This window comes from Gallinula chloropus (assembly GCF_964237585.1).
Source record: "Gallinula chloropus genome assembly, chromosome: 2".
NCBI lineage: Eukaryota > Metazoa > Chordata > Aves > Gruiformes > Rallidae > Gallinula > Gallinula chloropus.
In genome coordinates, this window is record NC_140086.1 from 66,346,787 (window position 1) to 66,358,908 (window position 12,122).

General features: G+C 38.6%; 1 protein-coding gene across 1 annotated transcript in view; it reads left to right on the forward strand.

Annotated features, from left to right (window-relative positions):
- ELP2 (elongator acetyltransferase complex subunit 2) overlaps positions 1–11,833 on the forward strand; it is a gene marked incomplete at its 5' end in the record, with an annotated part of 36,395 nt that extends 24,562 nt beyond the window's left edge. Inside the window, 9 exons of the mRNA XM_084260406.1 lie at positions 329–398; positions 2,616–2,711; positions 2,837–2,894; positions 6,743–6,815; positions 7,256–7,442; positions 9,067–9,188; positions 9,668–9,810; positions 10,403–10,516; positions 11,503–11,833. Coding sequence (XP_084116532.1) covers positions 329–398; positions 2,616–2,711; positions 2,837–2,894; positions 6,743–6,815; positions 7,256–7,442; positions 9,067–9,188; positions 9,668–9,810; positions 10,403–10,516; positions 11,503–11,659 — 1,020 coding nt within the window. The 3' untranslated portion in view covers positions 11,660–11,833. The remainder of the gene's footprint in view (positions 1–328; positions 399–2,615; positions 2,712–2,836; positions 2,895–6,742; positions 6,816–7,255; positions 7,443–9,066; positions 9,189–9,667; positions 9,811–10,402; positions 10,517–11,502) is intronic.
- Positions 11,834–12,122: the final 289 nt, after the last annotated feature.

The window sequence follows — 12,122 nt, forward strand, 5'->3', positions numbered from 1 at the left end:
CTGTTGTGGTTAAAAACTGTAGTGTACTCAGTTGATTATCATGTGTTATCCTAGAATAAGTAAGATTCTGAAAGAAAATCTGCAATTACAGATGAAGAAGCATGCTTTACAGCAAAACCTTAGGCCTTAGAAAAGCTTTTCTTTTCTGGCAGAGTACTGGTCTTCATTTTGTCCAAAATGGTGAGTTGGAGGAGTTGGGAGTTTTTGAAAGTGCCTCCCTTTTGTTTCTCTAGAAAAGTCTGGTTTTATCATGGGTATTTCTTAATCCATGGTCTTTGAAATCTAAACCTACATGACAATCTCTGTGTAACTTTTTTTTTAAATTCAGCAATCGTCTGATCTTCCAGAAGGTGCAACTGTTCCGGCTTTGGGATTATCCAATAAAGCTGTTTTTGAAGGTATGGCTGATGAGACATGATGATGAGGGTGCTTCATGTCAAAACTTATAAAAAAATGATTGTTTTAGAATATGTCTTTTTGTTGGGGCTGTTGTAAGTTTAACTGCAACTTGTATGAAGTGTTTATTTCTCTGGTAGCATCCAAACATGGTGCTTTAAAATTATAGTTTGAAAAGTGAGAATCTTTCCTCCCTTTCTTTGCATTTGGTTTCTCTCATAAACATCTCTACTGTCTTGTGCAAACTGAAAGTGCTCTTGCTCTGCCTCTTACACTGTGTCCAACATCCTGTAGGAAGTAACCCTACTCAATCTGTGCAGCATTCTTGAGAGCTTTCCTCTCCTCTTGACTGATCTCAATGAGTTTCACACAGATGCTGGAGCTCATCGCTCTCTTGTGATGCTCTAGGAGTAGCCAGGGCATCCCACTTGTTTGAATTCCCCCACTTGCTGTTGGCTTCTCCATGCTCACTACCCCCGCCTCCCCTCCCCACCAAGAAGACTAATGACTTTTAGCCAACAAAATTAGTATTGAATAGTGTACTGTGAAAGCTAGGTTCAGAATTGTTAAAGCAGAACCACTTGTGGCCACTTGTTGTTTCTCTGTAAAATAGCTTGGCATTGAAGCTGTATTTTGGAGTCCTTTTCATGCTCTCCTCAAACATTATCACCCTTGTAGAAATAAGACTGCTTTGAGGGCAATCAATCATGTTTTCTTTCCCAGTGAAAATATCCATAAACCTCTCCAGGTAAATAACACTTTGTGAATCTATTTGGGAAAGAAGAATTAGCCAACCATAGCTAATGTTCTGCTGGTAACAGCTGGAAAGGCACCAGATGTTTCTTGGAGAGGTGTTGGGGTTTGCATTTTGGAGAACAAAGAAGGAGGGACAAACATCTGTTCTAGAATGATAAAAATAACTGATTATTGTCTTGAGATTGGGAATGAGACAGGTAATCTGGTGTTTCTGGTAAAAAGGCGCTTACACTGGAGTCTACAAATTAGGTCAGACCTATTTCTGCCCTGCTTAAAGCTTTATCCAAAGGTGTGAATTAAAAAAGGAAACACCTGAGTAAGTTTTGTTGCCAGGGTCTTTCGTGGCAATACAGCTAAATTTTCCTAATTCTTCTGTGAGAGAAAAGCAGCTTTCTTGTACTTGAAGTAACTCATAAAATGTATTTTGGCAAAACCTTTTTTTTCTGCTTTCTCAGTGAAAGAGGGAACAAAAATTCCTTCTCCTAGAGTGTGATCAAACATGGGATGCCTAATTTCCCTTGATGTCATACAGCACACCCAGAAGCATCACTATGAGTTGAAAAACTCATTGCCCACCCAATGCCGTCAGTGCTGATGGCTGAAGTTGAAGCCCCACAGGCTTCCCTTCTTGCTTACTCTGCAGAGGTTCTTTGTGGTGAGCAAAGACCAGACAGTGGTCTCTAGTTAGATAAACCTCACCAATTTTCTTCTTCAAAGGGACAGAAGGCAGGATGAATGAGAGGAGACTCTTGCTGTTCTGCTTTTTCTGTACCTGCTTTTTAAAACTGCCATGTTTGAAGTAAACATTTAGCAGAAAGTTAGATTCTGTTGGAGAGCAGCTGTTTACCAGCTCTGTACCTTTTTCTTTAGGAATGCTTTCAAAGGGAAGAACAGAGTTGAATTTTAACTGAAAATTAACTGAGTCATTTCAGTTACTTCTGGTACTTCTGCCTAAAGCTGAGGACTGAGCTCTCTGTACTTTTTCTGAAGTTTACAAATTGTAGATACGCTTCTGCAAACATGGGGCTTCATTTAGGGATCTACATTAAATTTAGGAGTTCATCACTTGTACCTGAGACTTTTGCCTTAAACATTTCAAATACAGAAGGAAGGGCTTAACATGCAGAAAACAAATTTAACTCCAGGTCACTGCTGCTTTCAGGTAAATCAAAGTCACTTTTAAGAAACTGTAAAACAGACTGTGCTGATGGACAGAGGTCAGTCTTGCAGTGAATTGAATCCAAAGTTTAGGTTTTTTATTTGCTTTCTTTTCTTCTTCATTCTCATGTTCATTAGAATAACTAGATTCTAATATTAATATTACTGCAATTATGGAAGCAGAGAGACCTAATTGCAATTACTTATATTGCACAAACAGACTTTTTTTTTTCTTGTAAGTGCTCATATATTTCCTCCTTTCAAGTATGTTCTCTCTAGCTAATGAAGTCCTTACTTTTGAATAGGAGATATGGGTGTTCAGCCACCTGAGGATGAAGAAACATTTAATACCATTTCGAATCAGTATCCTGAGATCTATTTTCAACCCTTGATCCTTACAGGTATGAGATTCGTATCAACTGTGGGAAATAGTGAGATTCATGGGATATAAACTTGAAGCATTTTTAGCTGATCTTTTTAGATTATTTAGTACCAAATGTGAGTATGTTATTCAAATTTCTTTTAGAACCTCCCCCAGAGGATCACTTGCTGCAGAATACCTTGTGGCCTGAAATTCAGAAGTTGTAAGTTTTGATTTTTTTTTTCTTTTTTATTTAATTTACCAAATTTCCAGTATTGCATCATACTAATGTAGCCTGGTCTTGTAACTTTTCTTTTTTACTACCTGATCTGACTTTGTGTACAGTGTATTGCTTGTAAGGTAAATTATGTATGCATAAAAACTAAAAAGCAATGCAGAAAATGGAAGGTGGGATGTCTCACAAAATTGTATTTCACTAGGTGTTCCTGTAACAGGGGAATGCATATGTTTTTAGCACAAACCTACACTTTTGAATTCATAATGAGCAGCACTTTCATTGTCCATTTGGATGGTTGTTGTTTGAAGGTCTGTTTAAGGCATTTCACCTGGGTTGGGTTTTTTCCTCTCTTTGTTCCAAGAGGATAGTAAGGTTTCTGGTGGCATGTTTTAATGATTTTAACCATGCTCTGGAATGTGATGGGCCTCTCTTCCCATGCCACAGCCTTTGTTTATGTCTGCCTGCTCAGCATGTCTGTTTAAAGCCTTGCCTATACCGATGATCTCTGCAATGACCTCTCTGTGTAAGGAGTTTGCTGCTGCTTTCCGCTTTGTGCCACAGACTTGCAGATCAAGTTTGTCTGTCTAGTGTGCAAGAAAAGGCTGAGGTATCAAAGGAAGAGCTTCCCCTGTAAAGCCAAGTTGTAAGATACAGTAGATGGAAGCAGCAGCCACCATAGGATGTGTCTAGTGGTAGAGCAAAGTGATAAATGTGCATTACAGATCACAAAGATAATAAAAGTTATGTGGTCATGACAATAATTATTCTGAGTTTCCAGGGTTTTAGAATTCTTCAGCTATAGTTTGTTCCTCCTTTTCTAAGGTTCACAAAAAATTTGCAGATGAAGATTGTAATTGTACTTGTTCCCTAAGGATGCCAGTAACAGTAGCCTACACTTTCAAAATCTGTAAAGTTTTAGTATCAATCTTTAAAGTGTAGCACCAATAAATGAATCCACTCAAGCTCTTTAGGGTTTGTTTATCTCTGTCTCCTGAAAGAGTGGTTTGGGGCAGGAACCAGAAGAATGTTGAGCCTTTGCTGATGAGTACAGCTACCTTTGCAAGTTTTGTGACTTCAGTTGGCGGTGCTGGGGAATAAAAAGCTTTGGGAAAACAGTTTGCAAGTTGCTTTCATTCAGCTGAGTGGGAGGTTTTGTGGGAACTCATCTTTAACTGCCCAGCTGAAGGTAATCTTCTTTGAACACTTTTAAGCACTTACCCTGTGTTTGTACTCAAAACGCTTCTAGGAGTGGATATGAAACTGTATCTGCACGTGGTGTAATCCCTGTTACGTTACCCGTTTCTCCTGTGCATGCTCTGGCCCCTAGTGCTCCCACTCCTATAAGCAGCTTGATGAGGGATCTTTAGGTAGTGAAAAGGAGCCAAGGACAAAATTCTTCTTCATTTGCCTTTGATATTTCTCAAAGCCTAGTGAGACGTTAATCACAGATGTTGTGCTACTGGAGCTCTGCCTGTCTGATTTTATATCCTGCATTCATTAAAATACCTGTGTTTTACAACGGTCTTCAGGTGACTTATCTGAGCAATTTTTTCTGTGTTTTAGAGACACTGCCAATGATAGGGATTCTTTCATGCAAGGGCAAGGAGACGTAAAGCATTCATAGACTTTCAGGTCTTTTGCTCAGGATAATCTTCAAAGAAGAAACATGAAATCGCATAATGTAGATTTTGAGTTGCCATAGCAGCAGAAAAATAGTGTGAGGAACCAGCTTGCTAAAAATAGCTTGTTTGTCATTGACATTTGTGTATTCCCAGCTCTAACTCGACACCAAATTTTGAAGGATTAGTGTTGGGTTTTGAAAACTGTTTGCTTGAGTGGGTTTTAGTACGAAGAACTTGCTGAATTTTTTTTTACATAATCTAATAACTTTAAAATAAAAAATGTGATAAACCCTGTAAGAGCATGCTAATCTTTGCCCTTGGGGAAAAATTACCATAGGGTATTTATATACAGCAGGCTGAGATTAAAACCTGAGTGTTGACACATATATTTAAACTTATATGTATGTACATTTCATGTAATACACTTGGAATTCTTGACACTAGAATATTACTTTAATATTGTCTGGATACTTTAAAAGTCCAGTCAGTTTACTTGTGCATATAAAGTGATATGATTTGCACATTGCTAAGGCAAAATCACTTGTGGTTGACAACATCTTTTAGTTGGTGTTTTTTTATTATTATTCATTCATGTAATTTCTTCTCTCCATTGGGAATGTCTGGGGGAAGGGTTTGTACTAGAGCTTCTCTACTTACAAGGATCATACACTCTTGCAGTGAGTGGCATCTCCTGTTGCCGCTATATTCCCTCTCTACTGGAAACAGTGTTGGGCTGTATAGGCTGTCAGTCTGACCTAGAATGCTCCTGCTCATGTGACTTTGAAAAAGATGGCATTTTAGGTTTTAATTAAAGAGAAAGGTTTCATTTTAATGTTTCTATTTAGTGAGAACGAAGTTGCATGCATAAGCTCAAAATGTTTCTGTCAGGTGCTCTTCAATACTACATGTAGGAGAGAAACCCAGAGTAACTGAGGACTTGTTTCACAAGTTGTTCTACAAGTTATTTTTCCTTCATGCAATTTTGGGAAATTTATACTTTTCCTGGAATAAATATTTTATGGGTTTAGAAACTTGACTTTCTAAATGGTTTTCACCGTAAAATAGTCCCCGGGAATGTGCTTTAAAAGTGAGCATTATGGTAAGACTGCTGCTGGTGGCAGAGTAAGGGGAAGACACTTGGTAGTACCTTCATATTTACAAGATACAATCAAATTTTCGAATCAAGATTCCAATTAAATGCAGCCACCAGTCATTTTCCCCCTGCTCTCCCCAAGATCCAGGCACAGTTATTCTTCATGAAAAGGCAGTGCATGTCTTCAGACATGGACGTGGGAATCTGCCTGTGGGACATGTCCAACTCTTCTGGACTCCATTCAGCAGACACACGAAGCAATTTGTCATTTAAACAGATCACTGTTTTGGCTGCCAGTGAGAAGAACCCCACTGCAATGCCTCTGACCAAATATTAAGAGAACTGCCTATCTCTTTAGAGCTAGGAATCAATGGAAACCCCCCCAGCAACAGGTATTTAGCTGATATTTGTCCACTGTTTATAGATTGTATCTCCAATTTTACTCTCAGTCTGATTGGTGACTGATTTTGTATTAGTCTGTGTGGCATTTCTGCTTATTAATCAAATCCCAGTCCAGATCTGTGAGCTTGAGTTCCAGCAGAATTCACGTGAAGACTGGCTAAAGATCTATTTCTAGAGGGCAGTAGAAGTTTTTTGGAGGTTTTTTTTTTTTGCGTTGATTTAATTTTGTGACGTAATTTTTGTCCTCTAGTACAAAAATCATCTTTCAGTATTTCACAGGGCAGGGATCCTATGGCTGGCTATTTGTGGTGTATTTCTTCGGTGATCTTCAAATAGGTGGTTTCTGATTTTTATTTTTTTTATTGTAGGGTTAAAATTGCTTTACAAGAAAATAAGAGTACATGAAATGCTGCTTTGGTCTACTCTGTCAGCCTTTAGTATAGCTTCTGCAGTGCTGATGCTTTAGGACTGTGGAATGGGCTGGAAAAACTGTTCTGTACTCAGTTCCTAGCTGTGAAAGAATTTATGCAGATGTTTATATCAAATGCTGAACATTACCAGGTATTATTTGGGATGTAATACTAAAACAGTGAGGAGGAGTTCTTGGCAGGTGCCTTTCATTTCTGCAGAGGGATTTAAGTCGATGTAGGACTCTTGATGCATACTGTATGCATACTGACTGTGATGTGTTAAATATCTTTCTGCGTTTGTTTCAGATATGGACATGGATATGAGATTTTTTGTGTTGCTTCCAATAATTCAAACTCTGTAATTGCCTCAGCATGTAAGGTAAGAAAAGATTCTAGCACCATCTAGTGAAAAGTGCCACCAGACTTCTGTGGCTGATGGAGCAGGAGTCAGAATTCAGTTTGGGCTGAATTCTGTTCCTTCATTTAAACAGTAAAGATTTTATGTAGGTGACAGTTGCCTTACAAAGGTGAGAGTGAGTGAATGCAGATAAGCTATTGCTCATACGTTCTGTATGATTCATTTGAAGAAATTAGTAAAATAAATTCAAACAAATACAGGCACAAACTACTTTCTTACTGATACATTGTCAGCATCAGTAAAAAGTAGTGAAGCAATCTTGAAACTTCCCAGAGGAAAGCTGATTCTGACTTGATTGCAAGCCTTAGAACAAACCCCCCTGGTGTCTTAGTATTTTGGAAAGTGTGACTTTGATATTTGCTTTCATTAAATTCTCACTGGTATCTTTTCCTTCAATACAGGCTTCCAAAAAAGAGCATGCAGCAATTATTTTGTGGAGCACTACTTCTTGGAAGAAACTGCAGAGTTTGTCATTTCACAATCTGACTGTTACTCAGCTGGCATTTTCTCCTAATGACAGATTTTTATTAGCTGTTTCTAGAGACAGGAATTGGTCACTGTGGAGGAAACAAGACTCATCAGAGTCAGGTGGGATATGCAAAGTGAATATACTAATTTGAAGACTTTGTGGTTTCTTTGATATTTTTGGCTTCGAAACACTGAAAAGAATTGGTAAAATATTTTAGTGGCCATTTTCCTTACAGTATTTAAGAATTAATAGTGTTGTAGGCTCCTGTAGCATTAAGAAGTTCAATAAATGGTAGGAAATAGGAAATCTAGAAAGGGAATTAAAATGCGGAGGAGAATATAATCAGACCTTTAAATGCTGTTTTTTCAATGGATGTAATGACATCTGCTATTTGTACTCCTGCCTTCTGCTTGTTGATTGTATGGTTCAGATTTACTGAAATCAAGTACACATGCTGGAGTGTAATGTCAAAACATCAAACTGGTATTTCAAGGAAAACCCTCACCTTGGTGATCTTTGCAGGCTAGGCTGGAAGGTTCATTGCTGCATTTGTGTCCTGCATGGATCTGCCTTGTCCCTCCTTGCAGGGCCTGACACTTTGAGAGGCTTGACAGGATTAATCTCTTCTGTGTGGCTTTCTGATAATCCTGCACAATTGAGTAATTTGACTAGGACTGGCTCTGGCTGGAAGAAGAGCCGATAGTAAAGATTCTGTTGACTTTCTCATTAAGACTTTGAGACTTGCAAAATCATGAGGAGATTGCTATTGAACACTTTAATAGGTTCCTAGAACAGATGCTTGTGCCCAAAACGTTTGTCATTACTCTGTTGGCTTAATGGCACGTAAACACTACTGGGCTCTGTAGAGTTTTCCTGGAGACTTGGCAGTAAGTTTTGGCCTTTTCAGACAGTGTCCGGTTGTATCCTGGCTTGAGATTTCTGTTCTATTCAGGTTTCTGTTTTAAAGCTTAGGATATTGTCCACAGTGGTTACAGAGCCTTTCAGGATAAGGAGTATGAATTCTCAGAGGAAGTAGAGGAAATTTTCTTTTCATGTCTTCATCAATGACTTTTTTTTTGCATCTACAGAGGACATCATTATCAGTGTACAGTAAAACCACTGGCATCCTTAAAAGTGGCTATTCAAAGCCTGTGCTCCAAAATGACAGCCTTTTCTACTTAGGAAAATCATTCCCACTTGCTCATCTGCTGATCAGATTTATTGCCTGATTGTATGCATATGGGAATGGCAGCCTGTCTCTTTGCAGACAAATTAATCTACAATTAGAATATTATCATTTGAGCTCTTGGGGCTTCACTGCTAAATAGGAACTATAGTGAAATTATTGGGAATACCTCTCTACCTGGTAAACACTGTGCTAGACTGAAACTTTTGAGTTGGTATTCTTATGAAAGACTCATGAAAAAAGAACCTGAAGGTCTTATGCTTCAGCTTAAATTCTTCTGAAACAGCTAAGTGTGTGTGTGTAAAAGATCAAACTATTCTGCAGCTTTAGTGCTGTAAGGGCTGACTGGTATGGTCTTGAGGAAATGATGATTATCATCATGGTAAGCGTTGGGGGAAAACATGCTAGTGTGTGGTGCTAAGTATTGCCAATTGCTTTAAAGATGAGAGGAATAGTGTCTAAGTATTTCTGCAGCTTTTTCATAGAGTAAGAAAGAGTAACACTTAATGTGCAGAGCAGTTGAAGCAAAGGGTTTTCCTCCCTGTGCTTTATTTCAGGACCGGTTTTCAGTTGCTGTGCCTACACCGAGAAAAATACAGCTGTTCACAGTCGTATCATTTGGTCTTGTGATTGGACACCAGATAGCAAGTATTTTATTACTGGCAGTCGGGACAAAAAGGTAATGAATATAAAAGGAATTTTAAAAGCCCAGAGTTATTTTAAATGTATTTTAGATTAGCAAATGTTGTGTTGCAACGAGCCCATGTTCTATAAATACACAGAAAGCTTATTGTGTGTATTACCACAGAAATCAGTGAGACTTTCATATGCTAAATAAAGTGCTGGAATATGTGTGTACTAAACTGTGGTCTGCCAGTTGGACTTTTCATACAGTGAAACAAGCATATGTCACAGGATTCTTGTGTTTTTTATTTAACTTTCATAACGGAATCTAGTTTTGTAGTCAGTATCTTTAATGAAATCAGACTGTCTATAAAGTTGTATCTTTGTAGATAGGGTTTTTTTTTACTATTTTCAGGGTCATCCGCTTTGTTCTGTGCCCTGGAAGTATTTTAACTAGGCTTTTCCTTACTTTTTTGTAAATGCATTTGCAAGAAGATCAAACTGAAAATTCCTAGATGATTCTGTTTCGTACAGGTGGTTATCTGGGGGCAGTGTGACTTTCCTGTGACTACTGGAGAGAATAAGTTGGACTCAGTCAAGCCGTGTTCAGCAGTACTGGATGCAGGGGACTCTGTTACTGCTGTTAGTATCAGCCGTGTGCTCACCCCCGATGGAAGGTATTGCTCTTCTCCTCTTAGGCTGCTTTGTGTGTCGTTTGAAATCAGCATTTTTTCCACTTTAGTCATTTTTCTACCTGTCAGTTACACTGACCATTCTTTGACTGAATGAACTTTGAGGGTTTTTTTTCTCTTCTCCTTTTGGGTTTTTTTTTTGGGGTTTTTTTTTTTGTTTTCTCCTAGCCACCTTTTCAGGTGCGTGGTCACTTCTCCAGTATAACAAGGAAAAATGAACCAAAATGGGGGAGAGGTTGGGGCATGAACACATCTGAAACACATTTATTCTTCCAGCAGTATTGACTGGTCTGATGCTGTAATAAGCTCCTTCCTTTTTTCCCACCAAATATATTTTGGAGGTTTCTGCATGGCCCTCTTTTTTTTGTTGTTTGTTATTTTGTTTTTTCTTCTTTATTTAAAGAAGTTCTGATTCAATTTTTCTTTTTTTTTTTCAATGGAAAAGCAAATATTGATTTGAAGGACAAGGAACAACACAGTGTTTGAGCACCAGTTCTTTCTAGCTTGTGTTAGAGCTGGCTTCACTGAGCTGCCTATTGTAATCTCTTTGGAACTAATGCAATTATTCTCTTAATAGATATATTGTTGCGGTAGGCTTAGAGAGTGGGAAGATTATTTTGTACACATGGAAGCCAAGTGGGCAAGAGCCAGCACCAGCTGACTGGACCATGTGTGTGGAGATGGATAACAGGTATGCCTTTCGGAGTAAGTTAGGAGCAAGGACAAATTATTCTGGAGACTAATAGTGCTGGAGTTAAGTTCTTGTATTATAAAATGATATGAAGCTGGTTTATTTGTATATTTAAAAGGTTGATTCCTGAAAGTCCAGAGATGTCTTTAAGCAAAACCTGGAAATAAAAATACTGGTTATTTTAGATTTACTAAAGAACCCAACAAACCCCACTGAAAACTGAGGAGGGGGTGTTAAACACAAAATACTTTGGTATGCAAATGTTTTGAGAAGTATTACCCTTTGTTGGTCCCTCTTAAACAAAAAAACCCACCGTAAACCCCAAAAGCCCCAAACAAAACAACAACCCAATTTTATTACCTTTAGACATAAAATAATGTGCTATAAAACTGAAGGAGAGGGGGAAGAATTAGTGTCTGTATACATTAGGAAAGCATTTTAGAGTGAACGACAACAAGCTTTCAAGAGCAGCTTCTAGCAGAAACCAAAGGAATGACAAGCTATACGAGGTGCTCCTGCCGTGACAGCTGGAGAAACTCTGTAGAGACATTTAGTATTTCACTTGAGTGCTCTCCTAGATTCTTCCTTTGCATGCTGGTGTTGGTAGTACCAGAAATTAAAGTTGATGGTGACTTTGGCCTCTGTGCTTGAAATGAATAGAAAAGAGACACCAGATAACAGGAAATCATAGGCTAGAAGCCAGCTATCTGTCATATCTCAATAACTGAGATGCTAGACCTGCTGCTTAATGTGGCAAAACTTGAAATCAATAGCTGTTTAAATTATTGATGAGTGAGAGGATAAAATGTCGTTAGTGTTAATGGCCATACTTATTTTAAGAACTTAATACCTGCTGGTTGTCATAAGTCAGTTTTTCCCTATTTGGTGGCGTTAAGAGTACTAATTATATAAATGTTGATGTTTACACAGGCGTTCCCAGCTGTGCCTGACATTTGCAGTTAAGTATGGATTTCCTTCTCTTGCAGCCAAAGCCACGCTCTTGCTGTGAAGCGCTTGTGTTGGAGGCACCACGCGGGCAGAGCTGGGCATAACGATCAGGACAGCAGTGAGTGGCTGCAGCTTGCAAGTTGTGGAGCTGATCACTGCGTGAAGATATTCAATGTCAACAGATTTGCTCTTTAGCAAAGTACAGCGGGCCTGGCTGGGCAAAACAGGTCCACAATGCTTTATTTCAGCTTCGAAACACTTTGGTTGTTGAATTTTCTGTTTTCTTCTCTGAAAAGTGAAACTTCTGACTTGTAACTTATTAAAACAACTTTTGTGATAGTTTGACAAGTCAAATATTTTTCTTGTTCTTCAGTTTTGGGAATATGAGGTATTTTAATATGTTCTGATTTTTAAATATCCTGGAACTGAGGGGCAGGAGATGAGAGAGAGCGTGGGAGAAGAATACCGAGGCAGCTTTGTTCACTGTGGCTCTGGGGGGTCAGTGGAAAGCTGCCAGCATTTGGGGGTTCTGTGACTGGGATTGCAAGCAGCGTACTGAATTGTGTTGAACTCCTTATTCCCGTTAAACCCAACTGTCAGTTCAGCTGCCGGTGCTGACACTGTGTGTTTAAGCATCACAGTTAACCAGAGGTAAGAG